Source organism: Kwoniella europaea, chromosome 1, assembly GCF_036810445.1.
Source record: "Kwoniella europaea PYCC6329 chromosome 1, complete sequence".
NCBI classification, from domain to species: domain Eukaryota; kingdom Fungi; phylum Basidiomycota; class Tremellomycetes; order Tremellales; family Cryptococcaceae; genus Kwoniella; species Kwoniella europaea.
In genome coordinates, this window is record NC_089487.1 from 783731 (window position 1) to 805167 (window position 21437).

General features: G+C 44.9%; 7 protein-coding genes across 7 annotated transcripts; 3 read left to right on the forward strand and 4 right to left on the reverse strand.

Moving 5' to 3' along the window:
* Positions 1–143: 143 nt before the first annotated feature.
* V865_000293 (uncharacterized protein) lies at positions 144–778 on the reverse strand (the record flags this gene model as incomplete). The annotated part of the gene is made up of 3 exons (XM_066224125.1): positions 144–155; positions 221–391; positions 458–778. The coding sequence occupies 3 exons, from the start codon at positions 776–778 to the stop codon at positions 144–146; spliced, it is 504 nt and encodes a 167-aa protein (XP_066080222.1).
* Positions 779–1689: 911 nt separating this feature from the next.
* On the forward strand, positions 1690–7465 carry V865_000294 (uncharacterized protein; the record flags this gene model as incomplete). The annotated part of the gene is made up of 30 exons (XM_066224126.1): positions 1690–1746; positions 1800–2561; positions 2642–2861; positions 2943–3028; positions 3084–3138; positions 3204–3272; positions 3333–3524; positions 3588–3695; positions 3749–4235; positions 4392–4488; positions 4548–4582; positions 4637–4735; positions 4799–4940; positions 5009–5077; positions 5141–5165; positions 5225–5329; positions 5385–5479; positions 5522–5594; positions 5652–5679; positions 5743–6009; positions 6072–6195; positions 6254–6324; positions 6376–6431; positions 6474–6528; positions 6583–6662; positions 6728–6791; positions 6865–7106; positions 7180–7229; positions 7288–7305; positions 7370–7465. 30 exons carry the CDS (start codon positions 1690–1692, stop codon positions 7463–7465), a joined length of 3927 nt encoding a protein of 1308 aa, XP_066080223.1.
* A 152-nt stretch (positions 7466–7617) lies between these two features.
* V865_000295 (uncharacterized protein) lies at positions 7618–9386 on the forward strand (the record flags this gene model as incomplete). Its single annotated transcript, XM_066224127.1, has 11 exons — positions 7618–7712; positions 7796–7842; positions 7906–8037; positions 8100–8171; positions 8221–8274; positions 8431–8703; positions 8782–8889; positions 8950–9033; positions 9087–9143; positions 9206–9228; positions 9300–9386. 11 exons carry the CDS (start codon positions 7618–7620, stop codon positions 9384–9386), a joined length of 1032 nt encoding a protein of 343 aa, XP_066080224.1.
* Positions 9387–9635: 249 nt separating this feature from the next.
* On the reverse strand, positions 9636–11043 carry V865_000296 (uncharacterized protein; the record flags this gene model as incomplete). The annotated part of the gene is made up of 6 exons (XM_066224128.1): positions 9636–9732; positions 9785–9857; positions 10000–10103; positions 10188–10270; positions 10336–10470; positions 10594–11043. The coding sequence occupies 6 exons, from the start codon at positions 11041–11043 to the stop codon at positions 9636–9638; spliced, it is 942 nt and encodes a 313-aa protein (XP_066080225.1).
* A 392-nt stretch (positions 11044–11435) lies between these two features.
* Positions 11436–13598, reverse strand: V865_000297 (uncharacterized protein; the record flags this gene model as incomplete). The annotated part of the gene is made up of 5 exons (XM_066224129.1): positions 11436–11766; positions 11876–11961; positions 12048–12929; positions 13000–13099; positions 13183–13598. 5 exons carry the CDS (start codon positions 13596–13598, stop codon positions 11436–11438), a joined length of 1815 nt encoding a protein of 604 aa, XP_066080226.1.
* A 273-nt stretch (positions 13599–13871) lies between these two features.
* On the reverse strand, positions 13872–15744 carry V865_000298 (phosphoglycerate kinase; the record flags this gene model as incomplete). The annotated part of the gene is made up of 10 exons (XM_066224130.1): positions 13872–13910; positions 13982–14308; positions 14367–14501; positions 14558–14623; positions 14686–14881; positions 14965–15034; positions 15116–15373; positions 15450–15495; positions 15554–15587; positions 15662–15744. 10 exons carry the CDS (start codon positions 15742–15744, stop codon positions 13872–13874), a joined length of 1254 nt encoding a protein of 417 aa, XP_066080227.1.
* Positions 15745–17673: 1929 nt separating this feature from the next.
* Positions 17674–21184, forward strand: V865_000299 (uncharacterized protein; the record flags this gene model as incomplete). Its single annotated transcript, XM_066224131.1, has 17 exons — positions 17674–17744; positions 18068–18215; positions 18275–18394; positions 18453–18506; positions 18564–18668; positions 18720–18794; positions 18864–18914; positions 18990–19028; positions 19084–19155; positions 19221–19633; positions 19695–19787; positions 19846–20260; positions 20331–20417; positions 20486–20560; positions 20611–20749; positions 20823–21094; positions 21152–21184. 17 exons carry the CDS (start codon positions 17674–17676, stop codon positions 21182–21184), a joined length of 2262 nt encoding a protein of 753 aa, XP_066080228.1.
* Between the last annotated feature and the right edge of the window lie 253 nt (positions 21185–21437).

Consider the following 21437-nt stretch of genomic DNA (forward strand, 5'->3'; position numbering starts at 1 on the left):
GTTTCTTTGGGGGGATTGTAGATCGTGTATACACACACACATACATATATATAGATAGAATATAGAATGCATCCAGCTAGACTTGGATCGCACATTGATACTCCAGTCTGCCCAGCTCGATGGCTTCAAGATCATGGAGTTACTCAAGGTAAGAACTACGTCTGTAGTGATTAGCGTCCTGTAATGAACCTGATTGATCAGAATAGTAGCAGGTGCTCACAGTATCAATCACAGGAGTATCCTCATCCTTACACGCCTCAGCCAAACATTTAGCTTCACTACATGAAATGCCAGCCCACGATTTGGCTTCATCAACATTGATCCACGGTTTCTTACCGCTCAGGGTGAATGAGGCGGTACCGTCGAAGGCTTGACCGGCAGACACTTCGCACTATGTCATGTCCGATCACTGTGATCAGCTTATGGCAAAGTCACGGGAGGATAAACGATTGCTTACAGACATGTTCCAAAAGGGAGTAGGGAACGTCGTCCTGGGCACATCCACATGATCCAAAGTCGCCCATACGAATGGGTATTTCTTGTTTTCGTCTACTTCCTTCTGTGTGAACCCGTACATTATGGTATCTTCACCCCTTTTGTAATCCGCTTGGTCCTCACCGTTAATCCACTCAGAGTATTTCGGGATGATAACCTTCACTTTGGCTATTTTTTCTGCCTCGTTGTCCTCGTCGACCTCTTTGTGTTCGTCTGGAATGCCAGCTAGGAGGGTGGGGCAGAAGCTCGTGATGAGTAAAAGAGTGTGGATGAGTTTGATCATTACAGTATGTCAGTACGAGAGATACAGTCAGGGGGATTGGGCTAGAATGATCTCTTAAGTCTGAAAATCGAGTCTTATATATGGTGTACAGCGTTCGATGGACCGTAACACAATGTCTTTCCTATGAAATGAGACTAATGACTCATCAATTGGGTGATCCCCCCGATCAATTAATGATCTGACAATGAAAGGAAGGATGTTCGTTCATGGATGAATGCCTTTGGTAGAATACTGGGTGTTAGGATAGGCGTCACAACGATCGATATGCGGTAGTAAGCGGTAACTGACGAGTGGGTGAGCAAACAATGTAGACAGACTAGTCGCCTCAACGATGAATGATACCAAGTTACCAGTGATGCATAAAAGATCATGTATGTTGACGATGAAGCTCCTGCTGTATATGTGTCCATGATTATTCGAGTACAAGGAAGACTGAAATGGAGATGTCGGTTAGTTACTACTGGAACAGATGACGATGAGGGTGAATAACTGGCTGGTCATTCCTCACCTCAGTTTCCCTGAGCGAGATCTGCTTTTTTTTTGGCTCTTCTAACTGACTGTACCTGAATGTACGGTATGCAAAAGCACCGCCCCATATATTTCCACTTTTCACTTTGAAGGACCAAGAGAAGGAAAATAATATAATAAGATAATGACCTCAGTGGTGACTCACCGCGACACTACGACTACCTCACTCGAGCATACTACTAGCTTCCGATCGGATTCATCATCAATTCATCATCATTCATCAAATTATCTCAATTGTCAATTTTCATTAAACAGTCAATATCAGATTGTGCCTAATTATATTGTAATACTCATTCTATAATTTTTCAATAATAGTTATCACCATACTCTATTCAATCCAGTCATACAGAGGGTCATCTGACTAGCAAGGTCGGAGAGTAGTCATGCCAGCATCCCAAAGGAGGATCGACCTGGGTTCAATCCCTGTAGAATATCTTCAGGTATGTAAAAGCATCCTCCTACACATGGCAATTCTGATTGTCGTTGCCTGCAGTCGTATCCCTATCCAGCATTCGTGCTGGTCGTACCTATATCCCCCGAATCGCCCACACAAGATACCAACGTAGCTGGACCATCATTCACACATGTGGGGCACGAGGCTTTCCAGCCCTTTGAGGTAGTATGGTCCAACACCAAATACCAGACGTATACACAAGGGAGCACTCTATTAGAATGCTTGGATGTGGATGGTGCGAGAAAGTTAGGGAAGTGGATCGATGGACAGGGGGTCAAGCATTCGAGTGGAGATAGTAGCGTGAAGGGGAGAGATAAGGATCACACGTTTGCCAGTGATTTTACGATCGATACCACCTCAGGTGATGGACCTATACGACCTCAAGTGAAGGTCGGAGATCCATCCAGCACAGGAGGTCCGTATAGTCCTAGAACTGTTCCAGGTCCCTCTTTGATCGATCAAGACCACCTCGAACCGAGTATCACCTCAACCTCATCCTTCTCCGAGAATAAACCTCTATTGCTCAACTTTGTTCATCCGTCGACAGCTTCATTTGAGCTGATCAAGACAAATTTACCTATATGGCGCACCGATAGAACAGGTGGAAGTGGTAAAGCAAGGATGACCACACATTCATTCGTTATAATCACTACAATTCCTCGTTCAGGCTCAGACACCATTCCACCTGCATCCCCGTGTTCTGATCCGGATCCATTCATGTCAACTCCAATGAAAGAGAAATCAAATTTCCTATCGCCTCAAGACGAACTACCAGAAGCACCAGTCATCCCCAAAACGACCGTTCTTCTACATCTCCTTCCCACAAATCACTTACTCGACCTATACCAGCTGCGACCAGTTCAGACCCGGCGCTCACCCAGAAAGCCGTGACGCCAACGGAGGAATTGAATGGGCTTGATTTTACCTTGAAGAAGCATGGAGCAATAAGGTTTGGAAGGGATGGGACAGTGACTACATCTAATCCGGAGGGGAACAGGCGGGATCTGGCTGCGGACGTACATGATCTGATGGAATCGACAGATTGGTCACAAACTCCTTTAGGACCTAGAGAGCAGTGGCCACAGAGTCTGAAAACTATCGGTAAGTCCACCTTTTCCCAAACCAGAAGCATGACCAGAACCGGTGGGTGGGAAGTTGAGCTGATGGCTGTGTGTACTGCAGTCTCACTCGTTTTGCATTACCCACATCAATGTTGTTTATGGTGGGGAAAGGAATTGACCTTGATATACAATGAGGCTTATGCTCAGGTGAGTACATTCATGTGATTCAGGAAGATGGTGGCTATGCTAATCTCGGTTGCAGATGATGCATAAACATCCCCATATATTCGGTATGTCCGGTACAGTCGCTTGGGCAGGTGAGTCGCGATCTCTCAAATCATCTTTGTGTGTCTCTAGCCTGATACATACCGATGTATCACAGAAATTTGGAATGCATTAGGACCTTTGTCGGAACTAGTATTGAGTGGAACACCAGTATGTAAAGAGGATGGTGAGTGAATCTGGCGATCTCACTTTTGGAGAGTCACTGATCATTCTCTTCGTCTAACAGACTTCTTACTGTTTAAGCAGCTTCCTCATCAGGGTAACGGAATCATAGAAGAGTATCATACATGGATGTGGGTCCCAGTCTTACAGGAAGATGGTACTTTTGGAGGACTGTGGAATGCTACTATAGCTACTACGAGTAAAGTATTAGCGGAAAGGCGGATGGCCACTGTACAAGAAATGGGTCAGAGGACGTGTGAGTCATCTCTCCAATTGGAGAGTCTGTCACTACAGCAGAGCTCATACTCTTGTCTTCTAGCTATTGCAAGAACGATGACGGAGTTTGACGATGCTGTTATCGATATCCTGGCGGCGAACGCTCGTGATGTGCCTTTTGCAGCTTTCTACCATGTCGATATTCCCTCTTGTGAGTATATCACCGTCGGCCACGAAGGATCAATTGCTAAGCGTTTTTGTCAGCAACATCTCGACGTGGTTCAGGTGGATCGGCTGAAGGGACCAGAGACGGTGATCAATCCGACAACATCAGGTTGAATGTTCGATTGGCGGGAGCGATCGGTATACCTGATGATCATCCCACCACGCCTTCGAATCTTTCTATCAACATACGAACGAGGTTACGAAGCAATGCTACTCCCTTCCGTACTGGTCCCAGATCGCCCACATCATCAATCGTGTCGTCCATGTCAGGCGGACCAATCCCGTCTGCTTCCCTCTCCGGAGAAGAGGGTAGCGACACGGCAGAAACGAATCAGTGGCCTATTCGAGAGGCGCTGGCCTCAAATAGATTGGTAATGGTGGAGAATTGTGAAGGACTGATACACGATTATCCCATAAGAGCGTGGGACGAATTGCCAACCGCAGCGGTGGTGATTCCAATAGCGAATGAGTCGGATGATGGTGTACCGAGTGCTGTGTTGGTCTTAGGATTGAACCTCAGAAGACCGTTTGATGAAGATTACGAATCATTCATAGTGAGTGGAGATATTCGGCAGCATTTCGTAGTCTAAACTCGCTAACTTTTTTCATTTATGTAGCATCTGTAAGTTCTGAATCTCAGATGGAATGGAAAATCGAGACTTGGCTAATTTCTTCGTGATAGATTGCGAGTGCAATTGGCATCAGGTATAGCCGCTGTGAGGTCTTATGAAGCTGAGAGGCAAAGGGTAGAGGAGCTGGCGGCACTGGATCGAGCAAAGGTCAGTCAATTTCCGTGTTCATGATCAAGAGGCATCATTTGACTCATTAAATCTATCAGAGTTTACTGTTCTCGAACGTCAGTCACGAACTAAGGTATGTTCTCTTTGTTTTACTCATATCGACGGGTCTGATTATATGTGCCAATAGGACACCCTTGACACTCATCGCTGGTCCCCTCGATGATCTATTGCAAGAAGCCCCTGAAGGTCAAAAGAAGGATAACCTAATCATGGCTCGTCGGAATGTGTAAGTTAATATAATAACATCAACGGCCTGTCAACTATAAGTGTTGATGATAACATTGCTCAGCCGTCGACTGACACGACTTGTATCGACTTTGATGGACGTGAGCCGACTGGAAGCTGGTCGATTGAAAGGTTCTTTCCAGCTTGTAAACCTTGGAATGATGACGCGGGATTTGGCAGTCCTGTTCAAGGGTGCGATGGCTCAAGTAAGACCCCAGACTCCTGCGTCTATTCTGTACGAAAGTGGGGTGGTGTACTGAGTAACTTTGTTCAGGCCAGATTGGATTATATCATCGACTGTGATCTATCGTCTAGAGCTGTTTATGTTGATACAGAACATTGGGTATGTCTGATCGATTATCGATGTCTACACCTTGTATACAGGCTTACTTATAGTGGGATACAGGAAAAAGTCGTTTTCAATTTGATAGGTATGTGTTTACCTTATCAGCTTCTTGCATTGAACATGCTAACCTGTATATTTCAACAGGAAATGCCATGAAATATACGATGGAAGGTTTTGTCTCTATCAAACTTCGATATCAGTCTGGAGAAGCTGTTTTCACTGTTCAAGACAGCGGAGTTGGTATACCTTGTGAGCCCAGATCGCCATGCTTGATATATCATTTAGGCTGATAGAAATATGTCAGCCTCGGATATAAACCTTATTGGCGAACGATTCCACCGTGTTCAATCGGTCAGTCGGTCTCATGAGGGTACAGGAATAGGTTTGGCATTGATCAAGGTACGTTACTGCTATGACGGCGGGAGCTGACCTGACTTTTAGGAACTTATCAAACTCCATGGAGGACTGATGGCTATCGAAAGCACGACGGCATTGGAATCCCAAGAAGGCACTCGTCAGTTGTATGACAGCCCTTTTGCTTTGTGGTGTACTAACCTTATATCTTTCTCAGACGGTTCAACATTTTCAGTAAGGATACCGTAAGTGTTGGAAAACGATAATAAATACTAGATCGTTGGCATACTGATTCTTCTGACACATAGCCTCGGCACAAGTCACCTACCGTCCGATGCGATTGAAGATGAACAAATCGTCCGAAATTCCCAAACCACCTACGGTCAAGGCATCCTCGATGAGGCGATGCAATGGACTCGTGAGAGACGAGATAGTACTGGTACCCCAAGTTCTGAAGTTGGCAGTGCTTTGGAGGAAACGAGCAGCCGAAGCTCCAGAAGCTTAGATCCTAATACACTGTACTTTAAGAAGGACGATGTGATCATGCTTGTAGATGACTCATTGGACACACGTCGGTCAGTGTGTTTCATTAAGTAACCGTTCTGAATTGGGATGCTGATTTTTCGAGTTATCTCAGCTATATGAGCTCCATCTTCGCTCCCTTGTGTACGGTCATCGAGGCTGGTGATGGTCTAGAGGCACTAGACTTGTGTAAGAGACGTATGCCTGATTTGATAATTTCGGATGTGATGATGCCTAACGTGAGTTGAGCACTGCGTGCCTCCAGCTGGGATCGAAACTTACGGTATGATTCCATAGTTGGATGGATTCGGTCTGCTCGAAGCGCTCAAAGCGTCTCGAGAATTTTCGATCATCCCAGTGATAATGCTGTGAGTGAATGATCGGAATCGATTCAGTTAAACATGCTGACCAATATGTAGTACTGCTCGAGGAGGAGATGAAGCCAAGGTGGACGGTCTTCTTGCTGGTGCCGATGGTACGTGCACATGACTCTCAATGGATACTGATGAACGTACAGACTATCTTGCAAAACCATTCAATTCCCGTGAATTGGTTGCTCGAGCACATATGCAGTAAGTCCTGAAATCATTCTTAGCCAATTTCATGTGTTGACGAGCTCTCGTCAGAGTACAATTGGGTAAAAGGCGTAAATCGCTGGAAGAAGCTTTCGATCAGCGGACATCGGAATTACGTGCTTTGACGGAATGTAAGTATTCTCACCCAAATGGATGTTATCATTTTGTGACGGCTCTTTATGTCTGTCCGCTTTAGATTCTCCCGTGGGTTTCTTCAAAACTACGGAAGATGGGACTGTCACATTTACGAACAAGACGTGGTGCGTGTCCATTTGGCGCTCTTCACTATACTGGTATACAGTTAGGGAGGTCAGGCAGCTGACATTTGTGCAGGCACGAGCTCTCTGGGTATCCAGAAGATGAACCAGTTGATCGTTGGGAAGAATTCATCGGAGAGAAGTATAGAGCCGAGATGCTCGCAAACTGGGATCGGGTTTTACATGGGACAGATGAAGACATTTGGATCTCTTATGATTATCAGTTTACGAATGGTATTTGGGGTGGGTTACTGTATCGTTGGTACTTAATTATATCCGTATGGCTGACAATAACCTATTCGTCTTTTAAGCGCAATTGTAAGTTATCATAGAAAGCCTTGATCTTCAGAATTGCAATTATGACTTATGGAGCTGGGTGTATGTAGGAAAGCGATTCGGCTTGATAAGATGGGTGATAGAGTTGCTGGAGCGAAAATGAAGGTGAGTCTGTTCCTTCTTCAGGGACCGGGAAGTTGTTGCTCATGATGTGCGATTATAGGGAATACTTGGATGTGTGGTATGTCTTCTTTCTCCCCTGCGACGAAGTCCAATCCGAACTGAAACCTTGGTTGGTATCGTAGCACGACATCACCGAACGCAAGTTGAATGAAGAGTCGCAGAATTGGACTCTGTCCGTATTGAGCTCTCCACTGATATCTAATATTTCTCTCCACTAGACAAGCTCCGTAAGCTACTTGACATTCGATCTATTATTGATGCATACTCCCGCTGACAGTCGATGTTGCTTGGTACAGAAATGTTCGATGTCGAAGTTGACATGACTCGAGAGACGAAGAAAGTCATATCGATATTCCAGAACGAAGCTCGCATGAAGAGAATCAACCTTTCCTTGGAACTTGGAACAGGAATTGAAAAGTTAGGTTTGACAACTGTTAAGACGGATCCTGTGAGATTGAATCAGATGTAAGTGGGATTATATTCATTCGTCACAATTCGAAGTCTAGTGGGTGTTGACTGATCACATACTATGATGTGTTGTCAATCAGCGTTACCAACCTGTTGTCGAACGCAATCAGATTTACCGCAATGAGTGGTGAGTAGCTATATTCCAACCCTACTCAAGCACACAACTGTTGATCACATTTATGATTAACAGGCATTCGGCGTATCACCCTCAAATACGATGTCAGTTTTGATCCACCAGTGAACGACGCTTGTGTCATGCCTGGTCAACCCAAATTACCCAAACAGATTTTGGATGATCAACCGATATATCTATACTTTGCAGGTGAGTGCCTCCTTGTCGATAGCGTAGCTGTGAAGCTGCTGATCATCCGTGGGATCTTCAAGTGACGGATACAGGACCTGGTATGACTGAATCTGAACTGGAGATGCTGTTCCAAAGGTTCTCTCAGGTATCCTGTGAGTGCAATCATCCTAACAAAGGTTGTCCTGCTGAGCGCCTTTCCAGTGAAAACACATACGATCTTTGGAGGTTCGGGATTAGGATTATTCGTTTGTCGACGTGAGTTATAGCCATCTCAGGTTTCCGGCTGTTTGAAAGATTGTAATTGACTGACCGCAATAACTTTTTTTGATCACAGAAATAACCCATATGAGTAAGTGCATCGCATCGGAACAATACTTGGAAATGTCCTTTGACTCTGACATATTCGATCAGTGGGCGGTAAGATAGACGTGACCAGTCAAAAGGGCAAAGGCAGTACTTTCCGATTCTTCATCGAAGCGAAAACGTGTCAAGTCCCTCCTAAGGAAATTGAAATCAACAAGGAATCGAAGGAATTGAGCAAGAAGTCGGCGTTGATGAAATCGAAGAAAAAGGATATATTCCAATTTGATGGCAAGAAACCTCATGTGTTGATAGTGGAGGATAATTTGATCAATCAGACTGTTTTGGCTAGACAATTGAGACATTGTAACATCACTTGTGATGGTGAGTCTCGCCTTCCCTTTTACTGGTTGGTATCTGTATCTATGCTGATGGTGATATTGTGATATTGGGTTTGATCAGTCGCAAGTAATGGTTTGGAAGCTTTGGAAAAAATCCGATTGGTATCTTCAGTTGATGTGCCGCATGTTCAGCCGTTCGATTGTGTTTTGATGGATCTCGAGATGCCTGGTGAGTTTTCGTCGGTTCAGTGTTTCACGATTCCCTGGTCTGATATTGTATGCGGTACAGTCATGGATGGATTAACGGCGTTAGATCACATAAGGGAGGAAGAGGCTGCTGGAAAGTTGAAGAAGAATTTGGTCATTGCACTTAGTAAGCAATTCTTTTTCGAATCAGAACGATCATCGCTTATCGTACTTGATCAGCTGGAAATGCCAGACAAGGCCAGATAGATGAAGCGAAAGCAAGAGGAATGGATGAGGGTGAGTGCAGTATCTCTCATCCCCGTAACTGAAATGATCACTGATGGTTGTATTTCTACCAGTCATCATAAAACCATATAGACTGGTAAGTCTCTTATTCCGGTTTGCATAATCTCCTCCTCCACTTTGCTGACGTCTTTTCTGGCCACTTTATAGGACGATTTGCTCCAGAAAGTAGAAGAGATGATGAAGATCCGAGTTTCGGAAGCATCGAACCCGACATCACCTAATCTGAATCATTAAATACCTGTTAGAAACATATAGACAAGCAATTTAGAATTAAGGAATCCAACTTTTTGTATCTCACATATTCATCTGTATTAGTATGAGTATTTTGTAGCATTAAGTTGATCAGCGTGAGATGATACCTAGTGGAATGTATCTCCTGACGATCTTATGATTCAAGTAATCCGCTGCAGGACTCGGTTGCCTCGAACAGACGTATAAACGTTGGAATATCGTGGGTCCGAGCAGGCAGGGTTTGAATATGCATTATAAAACCTCTGCCCAACCTAGATTTATCCACCGATCTACCAGTTTATACTTTACAAGATGCGTAGTTCCTCTTGCTAGAGCTGCTCTTTCACCTCTGTAGATGAAACAACGTTAGCGAAGCGTTGATATAGACGGTTGGTACTCACCCTTCAAGTGTGATTTCACCACAATCCTTTCTGCAGTATATCAACACTGGTGTGTTCCTATTTGGCTTGCTCACTATACGACGCAAATTAAAAGTCAAATCAGCATTTTTTCTTTATCCTCTCTTCGAATCGTTGAATTGCTCGAAATTGTCGAACCCTTTCCTCTCAAGGAATGATGTATGATAATTTGACGAAGTAAGTGGTTTCTCACTTACCCATCGATAATCCATCTCCATACGTATCATCCATTTTCCTCAACCATTCAGGTAAAGAATCCAATACGGAATGTTGGAAATGCGTATGTAAAAGTTCCGTATAGCTAAGAAAGGGGAGATGAGAAAACAAATCAATATCTGTTTCGGGATCTCATATAAGTCGAGAAAGAAGGAAGTCGTAAGCATACCGTCTAGCATGGGATAGTTCTGCTCCTGATAATAGATGATGCATATCGGTCGATAAAGTTATATGATGAGCGAATTTCTCGATCTGCCATTATTTTTTCAGTGAATCAGCATTGTATCTTCCATTACATTGACAATCTAAGGACTCACCTTATGCAGTCTCGTCCTGACATATGATCTAACGAGATACTTTACTCTCTCCATCTCTGTCTGTACGAGCATAAGTTTGAAATGCTCTTCTTCGGAAGTCTGTGGGTCTGATCGTAAGGTGTTGACCATTTTTTGCTATAACCAATTCGAATTGATCATTTGGTAAACCCTATCATCAGCTCCATTTACTTGTAAATGTACAAGGACAAGAGAATCCTTTACTCTTGATCATTATAGACGATTTGATACTTGACTCACCTGCTGTTCAAGTTTATCAAATACCTGATCTATCAACTCCCCCTTCCATTCCCCCAATTCAGGTGTACCCCTCTCCCTAACCCATATTTTACCTAATCTCTTTACGTCGTTCATATCCTCTTCATCCTCTTCTTCTTCTAGACCCAGACCCGGACCCATCCCATCTTCTTCCTCTTCGCCTTCTCCCAGTATACTTCCTCCGTATTCACGTCCTGATATGCTGGTGTTCGATTCGTCAAATATCGATGCGCTCGCTCGAGATCTATCGTTGTGGGAATGTGATTGAGCAGGTGGAGGGGATACGGTTGATCGTAATCTATCTAAGAATGATGAAGATCCTGATACACTTCCTTCCCGTGATGAACAGGCTCTCATACCATAGTTTGCGTTTGGAGGTGGTCGAGTGGGTGGTGAGAGGGGATCGTCATCCTCGTCGTCGAAGAACGACATTGTGTATGAGGTCCGTTGTGTATTTGAATGAATATGTGGTATGTTATATGATTAAAGTATCCAGTGGGATACCTTATCTTCGTTCCTACTGTGCTAGTAGCGGTTGACCTGGACTGTTTTGTAAGTACTATGTTGTCGTTATTCTCACATGAATTGCGAAGAAAGCTGAAATAGATGAGGTGACGATTTGACATTTCGTCCATGTCGATTATACATGGTCAAAACGCGTCAGAGCGCGTCTGCAAAATGATTAATGTACCGAGGATATCATATCCTTCCTCTCTACCCTCTTAGATGCCAACAGTACATAGCTATACAGTCGGATGCACCTCGTATATGTCCATGGATACATACAAACACATATGATCTATATATACCCCTAAAAAGCAGATTCAATCCGCAAATTTCACTTTTACCATCCCTCCTTTTCTATCAATCCTAACCATCCTCTTCCCAACAGCCGCATAAATGATCTTCGTAGAATTACTCGAAGCACCATCGAAATTACGTGCTTTGGCAATTGATCCTAGATGCTCTTTCAATTCGTTCATATCTACTCCATCGGGCTGTTTCAATATGGAAAGTATGAGATGCGAGAATAAGATGGTTTCGGATGTTATTGGTTTACTAAGATTGGGAGCGGTGGAAAGGGAAGAGATGGAAGATGATGATGGGGATGGAGGGGACGGTAAATCGGATGAAGAGAGGTGAATGAGGTGTTTACTATATATACGAACAGAACCAGATAAATATATCAGCAAATATGTATTTAGCTATTTTCACGTGTGCTGTGTCGTGTTGCATAGTGCCGAATGGTGACTGATAGACTTACATCGAAGATTCCACATCTTCATTGACAGTCTGACCATCTTTCATACCTTGACGCATCATCTCGCCTAACGTACTCCATATTTTGGCCTATAATCCCAAACCGAATCAAGATTCATCAGCAAAGTCCACTTCACGACGACTGACATCGCGAACAAACCGGATGTGACACTTACCATACCAGCTTTGACATTCTTATTATTCAGATCGATACCCGCCAGACCACCTTCCCCCTCACTGATCTTCTCAGCCCCACCGGGTTTGGGTGTATCGTCGACCTGTGGCTCTTCCTGTGGTTTTGCAGGTGTAGAAGGCGTATCTATGACAGGTGCTAAGGTAGGTGGAGACGCAGGACGGGGTATGCGGATAGTTTCATCTTGTTCTTCCTTCTCTTCGAGTCCAGGTCCAGCTCTCTCTGGTTGTTGTTCTTGATTTCGTACCTCTGCCTCAGATATCGTTTTATTGTAAGGCGTACTGAACGGTCCACTCGTACTTGCTCCCAAAGGTCCCGTTCCACTACCACTACCACTTGTCACCCTATGAGTTCCAATTATACTAGCTCTACCAAATATACTTCTCCTTCCTCCCCCTGCTCCCGCAGCACTTTGAGAATCTCCCAATCCACTTGGACCCAAAGGTTCTCGGGGAGTGATAAGTTTCAAAGGTGAGAATCTATCGATTCGTCTCGGTGTCATCCCATTAACAACCAAGCTATTCGTCACATGCGGCATCTCCCTTGCTGGCGTTTGTGTTGGAATTCCGAATGCTGGTTTAGCGGGAGTTTGCACTTGCATTGTGGTAGTTGGAGGAGGGGAAGAAGGTAATTGTCTTGTAGAAGGTGGAGGAGAATCAGATTGGTTGGCTTGTGATGATTTGCGTAAAGGGATGAGGGAAGCTTCCAATGCTCTAAGAGAGGCTTCTTCAGCTTTGATAGCTTCCTCCGGGGTGAGTTTGGGCTGGTCGGCTGTTGATGATGATGATGATTCAGGAGTTGGAGAGGGTTTGGCAGTGGTAGAGGTCGAAGTGGAAGGAGAAGGGGTAGATATGGGTTTACTGGCCTGTATGAATGGCCGATAAATCAGTCATTAGTTGAATTAATGGTTTTGTATGATATGCAATTCCTCATACCTCTTCGATCAATCTTTCTAATTCGATCAACCTCTCTTGAGAAGAATGATGCGAATCGAGTAAGTTGGCTATATGTGCTCTGGCTCTAGGCATTGGTCGGCTGTACCGACCATTATATGGATTAACAAAATCCTCTTTCAGAGTTCTCACATCCCAACGTTGGAATATGTAAAATTCACTCACTAATCATCTACCAGCTTCATGGCTGTCCTCAAGACAATCTCCACTTCATCCCTCCCCAACCCCCCTCCCTCAGTCGATTTGCCCTTTCCTCCAACATGTGACTTGAGTTGTTTAAGGGGTGTTACCAAGACGTTTTCTCTTTTCTCTACTCTTTTATTCCCTCCTCCTCCGGACCCATCACCTAGGGAGTTGGATTCACCAACAAATTTGAACAATCTCCTTTCACCATCGTTCGAATCTCTGATCAACTCTAACACATTCCCACTTTTTCCCCCTCCATAACCCCTCGAAGAGGAAGGTAAGTTGAGGTAGGCTTGAGTGAATTTACCTGCCGGGCGCGAATTGAGGGTTGTCAGATAGGCTAATTCGGATGTTCGTGATGAAAGTGATTCGAGTGTATCGGATAAGGCTGGCATTATTGCTTCCTACTCTGAATGAGATAACGAACTACCATAATATCACTGTAGATTTTACCTAGATGAGCCTCCAACATGAGATTTGTTGACAATTTAGGTCAACGCGTGCAAGCGATCATCAGTCGCGTGAAGGCAAGATCAATGTCGACGATATATGAGGGGAACATATAGTATATAACATATGACATCCATACATGCATAACGTTTCTTTCTCCATATGTACTCAGTGCACCCGACGTCCCTTCAGATCCTTCTTCACAGCGATGATTGCATTCATTTCTTCTCAGAGAGCTCAGCAACACCAGGGAGAGTCTATTGGTGGAAGAAGTCCTCATCAATATCTCTATTTATGATATCATGAACAAGGGAAACTGGTTACTCACCTTGCCCTCGAGTAATTCAAGGGAAGCACCACCACCAGTAGATACGTGACTCAATTCCTTCTCTTTACCAGCATTAGCAACCAATGTAGCGGTATCACCACCGCCGACAATGACCGTAGCACCGTTCTTGGCAGCTTTGATAGTAGCGTCGAGCAAGGCGTTGGATCCTTTAGCAAAGTTGGGGAACTCGAATACACCCGCTGGACCATTCCATAAGATCGTCTTGGCTTCAGCGACGGTCTGAGCGAAAATCTCTTGAGATTTAGGTCCAGCATCGAGTCCTTGCCAGTCGGCGGGGATACCTGATTCATCGGTGGCTTCACCAACCTAGTAGAAAACATCCATCAGTATGTCAATGTGTACAGCAAACGAGGGTATCACCCACTTGAGCATCTTTATCGAATTTATCGGCGGTGATATAATCAACAGGGAAGACAAGTTTGACGTTGTTCTTCTTGGCTTTGTCAACGAGAGATTGAACCTTTTTGGATCCTTCTTCGTCAAAGAGAGATTTACCAATCTAAATGATACTAAGAGTTAGCTTTGCTCAGATCCAACAGTCTTCGATTGACTCACCTCGACATTCTCAAGAGTCTTCTTGAAGGTGAATGACATACCACCACAGATGATGAGAGTGTTGACCTGCAATCGCATTGACGTTAGCTGAATGTTGTGGATGATGCAGCTTGTATAGCTAAACTCACTTGATCAAGCATGTTCTCGATCAATTGGATCTTATCAGCAACCTTGGCACCACCAAGAATAGCCAAGAAAGGCCTTTCGGGGTGTTCAAGTACTTTGGCAAAGTACTCGAGTTCCTTCTTCATGAGGAACCCGGCGGCTCTTTGAGGGAGTTGTACACCAACCATGGAAGAGTGAGCTCGGTGGGCAGTACCGAAGCTGTGGAATTCAGGTGTATCAGCTTACCTGTCTGCTGGAAAAGGCGCAAAATCTCGGCAGCTGAGAAACGGTTCATCACTCACGCGTCGTTGATGTAAACAGTACCAAGAGCAGTCAAGTCTTCTCTGAATTTCTTGACGTTTTCAGGGTCGGCTACATTATGACAACCACACAACAGTCAGTCTCACACTACTATCGGGTTTGATTGTCAAAGAGAGTTTGAATCGTACTAACCCTTGATCTTCTCGCCGTCCTTCTTACCTTTACCTTCCTCCTCAACGTGGAATCTAAGGTTCTCCAGGAGGAAAACCTGACCATTCTCACCGGCCAATACAGCCTTCTTGACATCCTCTCCTACACAGTCATCAAGGAATTTCACATCTTTAGATAAAAGTTCGGAAAGCTTGGCGGCAACTGGTTTAAGGGAGTATTTGGGATTGGGAGATCCATCGGGTCGTCCAAGATGGGACATCAAGATGACGGATTTGGCACCTAGAGATCGAACGACATATCAGCGATTGATTATACTAGAGATGTGCCGTACGTGTTGGTGAAAGAAGGGACTTACCTTGATCAATGGCATATTTGATTGTGGGGAGAGCAGCGACGATACGCTATATACCTCATATAATGATCAATACAGATTGATTGAAATGAGTTGATGATACTTACAGCTGGGTTGGTAATGTTCAATTCCTTATCTTGACTACGCACGTTTGACCAAGTCGTAAGTCGCATTACTGAGATACAAGGGAAAATGGAGAACACGATATAACTTACGGGACATTGAAGTCAACTCTGATGAGGACACGTTCACCCTTGAGGTTGACGTCGGTGATACTGAGTTTGGAAGAAAGAGACATTGTTGATATCGATGGTTTTGGTGGTAGAAAGCACTGATAGAAGTAAACACCCAGTACAGCGATTATGAGGGGTAAGAGGGACGTCCAATTGGTTTTGTGTTCAGGTGGTGGCATAGGAAGAAAGACTAAGTCAGCTTTTAACGTTATACCTCATATGCCTCCCAAGCGGAGAAGAAAGTCAAAGAGGGAAAAGAAGAGCAGAGCGGGTGAGAGATGAGGCGCAGGGGAGGCTGAGAGAATATGATGGAAGGAATGACTGGAGAGGGCATAGAGATGGACAGTTGGAGAAGAGGGGATGGTTTCGTAGGTGAGTATACTCACGTTGAGATTAGTTTGTAGTGGTATCACTTGCAAAAAGCAACAAGGAAGAAACTGACAGACAAGGGAGCAGGTAGGTTGACTATATAGGTTGATTGCGGCAGTGGGATCTAGCGTGAGATTTGTTCAGAGGATTGGGAGGAATGTTCCGTTGTGACGTTATACACATATCCCCATACAAAGTAAATTTCTTTCCCACGGTATCACCCTTCACCATTTAAAATAGGAAAGCTTATATGGGTATCCCATTCACACCGGTTGGCCAATCAAACCTTACGTTTACGCAAAACCATCACTTACCGTAAGCATACCACTTCATCTCAACAACACACATCTCACATCTCTCTTACATACCGACACATCCATCAAAACAAATCATCCATAATGCCCGTCGCTCCTGTCGTTGGAAAGGTGAGCTGCCAGTCTCTTCCTTCTGGATTTCAGCTGATAGTCTTTTGATGACTGTAGCTCAGAAAGAGACTCATAACTGATCTCACCGCCGCGTTGGTCCCCTTCTCCTCCCATCTCATCTCCTTCATGGTATACTGATGTACAATGTCTGACCTTTAGTCTCGGTCTTGGTACCGCTGGTGGATACGTATTCTGGTACACTGTTCACCTTCCCATGAGTGAGTGCTACCCAAATGGTATGTGGGAAAATACTAATGTCACATATTGGGTGATTGTAGTGAAGAAGAGGGACGATTACTACCTCAAACTCGAACAAGCCAAAGCTTAGATCTAGTGAATGAGGATAGATGGAAGTTGGATAGGTCAGGAAGGGATGTTAGAGATGTGGAATGGCATAATGCATAAATTGGAAAATCACATCATACGATCTGAGAGGATGAGAAAGGCTAGATTAGATGGCTGAGTGGAATAGATTATCCCATTGGTCATACTGATTCAACATCCTTTAAGCTCTGTTCTATGAACATCTCATACAGTAATCCTCTCATGCTCACTTATCCATGTTTCCTCACGATCATCCACCATGCGAAATGATCTCCCACACCACACCGAACACTTCAACCGTCGGAGCGACTCGGGTTCAAATTCCCACCACCAAATCTATATGAGGATATTACGTAACACCAACAGTCACATATCAGGAGTCCTTTGTCCTCGTGTTTTTGTCGGGATGCTCAAGGGTGATTGATCGATGGTAGTGCCAATGAGATTGATTGGATTTGATGGTGACTGTGTGCTAACACGACTTACGATGTTCATATTCACCTATCTATACTTGTTGACGCACTGACCCATTCTGATGTGACATTGTTATTGATGGTAAAGGATGTCTCGGTCACCCTACCTATACATGGCGAATGAGAATAAACAATGCGAGTACGACTGACGTGACTCATCCCCACAAACATATCATTGCACGATCATTCCCTTCCTCTTTCGTATTTATTTATTATTTTTATTTATTATTTATCATTTATTACTTACACAATCATTTTTTTCTTTTTTCCTCTTTCCCCTTTCAACCTTGTCATCATATACTCGAAATTGACTTTTGAGTGATAAACCTTCTCTTCACCTCGCTCTCTTACTTATTCACTGTTCTACGTACTTCATACAACCTCTGAGAGAAGAGTGTAGATCATGTCCGATCCCTACCGCGGTCAATACGACCAACAAGCTCGTCCTGCTCGAAGAGGAAGAGAAGACGAAGGGTGAGTGAAGACTTCTTCCTTCTAGTTTTCCTGTCCACTGCTGTCTTCTATACTGTCATTCGACGGTAGCATATCATATGACAATGATGAATGACCTACGGTAATGTAATACTCCGTTTGCAACCTCGCCGTCTTGCTTTCCTTTCCTCTTCTTTCCTTACTCCTCTTTCCTTCTGATTGTCTCTTTTTCATTTCATCCTCCCAATTTCAATCTTCCTCAACCAACATATACTATTCTCTCTTACTAAAGAGTCATATTTCCCACTCATTGGATTGCATGCTGACTAAACCTCACCATCTTTCTTCCTTCCTCCACTCAACAGTCAATACACAACTCGACAATCAAGATATCCTCAACCCACTCGAGAATACGATTCTCCACGATCACCTGTTCACTCTCGAGATCAAGGTCCTATGTCCCCCCGAGGAGCAAAAGCACATCAAGATCCCACCTTAGGTGAGGATGAAGACGTAAGTCCTTCCACATGATACGTCCCTCCACAGCTACCTGAGACGACCGTGCTTTGCAGAATGAGACCGATGACGAGTTGGCCGCCCAAATCGCCGAGCTCATGAAGATGCGAAAGGAAAAAGCTAAAGCTAAAGCTTCTCAAAGATCCATGGATCAAGCTAGCCAAGTCAGTGATATGGTGAGTAACCTTCTTCATGGTACCTGTACAGTAGCCGACGACTTTGCTTGGTTTACAGGATCGAAGATCCAGATACGAAGGATCCCATCGAGGTTACGAAGACTCTCCTATGGTAAGTCCAACTTTCACCAACAAGGAATGTCACAACACTGATACATTGATGTCTCAGGGTCGACAATCTCAAGGAAGAAGAGGTGATGGATTTCACATGAGTCCTAGAGAAAAAGGATCTGGCGATAGACACCATCTTCGTGATCAGGATATTTACGTACCAGTCGGTACTTTTTCTGGTCCTGTACGGAAATAAGCTGATGCGTGATCGTAGCCTGCAGCACGACCTCCCGAGTCCGTTAGGTCAGAAAGGTCCAATCAAGCCATCGGTATGGGTCGACCTTCAAGAGTTCGTGACGTACTTCTTTCGCATTGTCATGCATATAGCTAACACACCTTTTGTGTCTTCTTTTGATAGACCGTTAACGACAATCGGCTCGATCCTGTCAACTCCCAAAATTTCGTGCCCGTAAGTCAATGTATCCTTGAGTAATCTAGAAAAGAGTAGGCTCGTACTGACCGTCTCCACACGAATGATAAGCAGAGAGGACGGGAAGCTGCTGCTCCGGTTAGGAATGATTCAGTGAGTCGTCCTTTCTCTTGCCATCGGCGGTTATCCACTGACATGGTCTAAATAGTATAAATACTATCAAGGTCAGCGGATTTCTAGTAACGTCTTCTCTCCTGGATATGGCTTTAGACCCTCTGCAGTGAGTTTTCTTCCGAGCACATATAATGATGTTAGATATCTCAAAGCTGACGCAACCCCTTTTAGCCACGGAATGATACTCTTCCTGATCCAGAAGAGCTTGTCGGACCATATGGCGCTGTGCACAGAATCTATCCTGCCCCTTGCCCTGTTGCTCCGCCAATAAATGCTAATGATGGATGGGTAGACGAGGTGCCCGCTGCCGATACTCGTTCTTTCTCTTCCGTTGCTACAGCAAGTGATCATCCTGCCCCTTCGGTCTCCTATAGACAACAACAAGATCGACCTATGTCTCCGCCACCTAGCGATCACGCTTCTGTCCCTGCAGCCCAAGAAGAAGAAGACCAATGGGGTTCTAAAGAGAGAGATCACCCGCCTCACTTACGAGAACGAGAAAGAATTGGATCGCCTCGAGATGCTCAAGCAGCCGCAGCCCCTACCAAAGGATCAATGGTACCTTGGACCGATGGTGGAGTCCAGTGAGTAGTCACTGTCTACCTCTGGCAATGGCACGAGGCTTATAAGCAGGACTTCCTCCAGATATTCCAAAGAACATTTCGTCGAGACCGCTAGTGAAGAACCACCACCACCACCATCTCAAGGCTCGATGGTACCTTTCGAAGGTGGTGTGGTGTAAGTCCAAGAGCTTACTCGTTGTCTCCCTTTACTTACTCATCCAAACCAATTGCAGATACAAGCAAGAAAACCTAAATCAAGAGGGCGCATCAATGACGATGGATGAACTTCTCGCCTGCTTCGCTAATTCCCGACGACAACCAAGTTACGCACCTCCTAAAGATGCTTACGGAGGTGGACCACGAGGTGGCGGTGGTGGTTACATGCCGCCGAGACAACCGGATAGTGGCTGGAATAGATCTGCTCCTGCTGGAGAAAGACAAGGATGGGGATCTAGAGGTGATCAAGGAAAAGATGACGGTTTCGGCGAAACCCAAGGAAAAGACGAGTGGGGTCCTTCTGCTTCTGGGAAAGATACCAACACCGGATCTTGGGGTGGTGGAGGTGGTGACAACGGATACGGGGGTTATGGAGGTGGCGGTGGTGGTGGTGGTCGAAACTGCTACAATTGTGGCGAAGACGGGCATATGGTAAGTGTCAATGGGGATGTTAGTTTCTCATCTCGCATTTTAAACATACTGATATCTTGTTCTTCATCAGTCTCGAGAATGTCCTGAGCCAAGAAAAGCTGGTGGTGGTGGGGGCGGTGGGGGCAATTGCTTCAATTGTAACAAGCCCGGCCATCTTGTAAGTCTATCCTGCAGATACATTCCATCTAAGGCTGACAACAACTCCCGGTGCTTGTTCTCTGATAGTCACGGGAATGTCCTGAGCCACGAAACCCTGTGTTTAGAGGCACCTGCCGAGGTTGTGGTAAGGAAGGTCATAGAGTAAGTAGTTCCTCTACAATCCTGCTCTTAGCTTATCTTATGGCTTGTAGCAATCTGAATGCCCTGATGGCGGATCTGGAGGTGGCTATGGTGATAGCTACAACACCGGCGGAGGAGACGGCTGGGGCGATCGAAACGGCAATGGGAACAACGGATCTTGGGAAGATAACAACACCAACGGTAACCAGAGTAAGTTGTTGTTTCTACCCACAGGCTTCATATACTTTACATCGACCAATCTAGCTGATTGACTTTGTTGTAGACGGTAAAGATGATCAATGGGGCGACGACTCTGGTTTTGACGATCCCTCTCGCGCTCGTCCCGCTGCCAATATTCATCCTTCCCGAGCCGCTTTAGTCAATACTTCGACCTACGGTAACACTAACAACGCCACTGCGCAAGGAAGAGACGCCGATCGACCTCCTAGAGACGGTCGAGCCAGAGACAATGGATATGGCGGTAGAGGAGATGGAGGTTATAACAGAGCTGCTACCCCGGCTGAGGTGTCAAGAGATCCAACTCCAATCCCTTCTGTGAGCGGTGCTTCCACGGATTGTAGACGATTGGCCAAGCTGACCTTTTTACGGTAGAACGACGTTGACGACGATCACGGTGGATGGTAGTTTCAATCTGGATCAAAAAGCTGCTAGTTTTACTTTACCTCACATTAATCTCTTGGTCTTCCCATCTCTGCCCCTCTTAAAAGCCTAAAAAACCAAAAACATATCATTCACCAACCTACATCTGGTACCTCTGAATCGATAGGGTACGAATATAACAAATCATTTCCCTTTCCTGACCTACGATCCTGATTTCGGAATACATATGCCTCAAATCCCTTTCCAGCACTTCCATCTCCCCTTTAGATTATATACT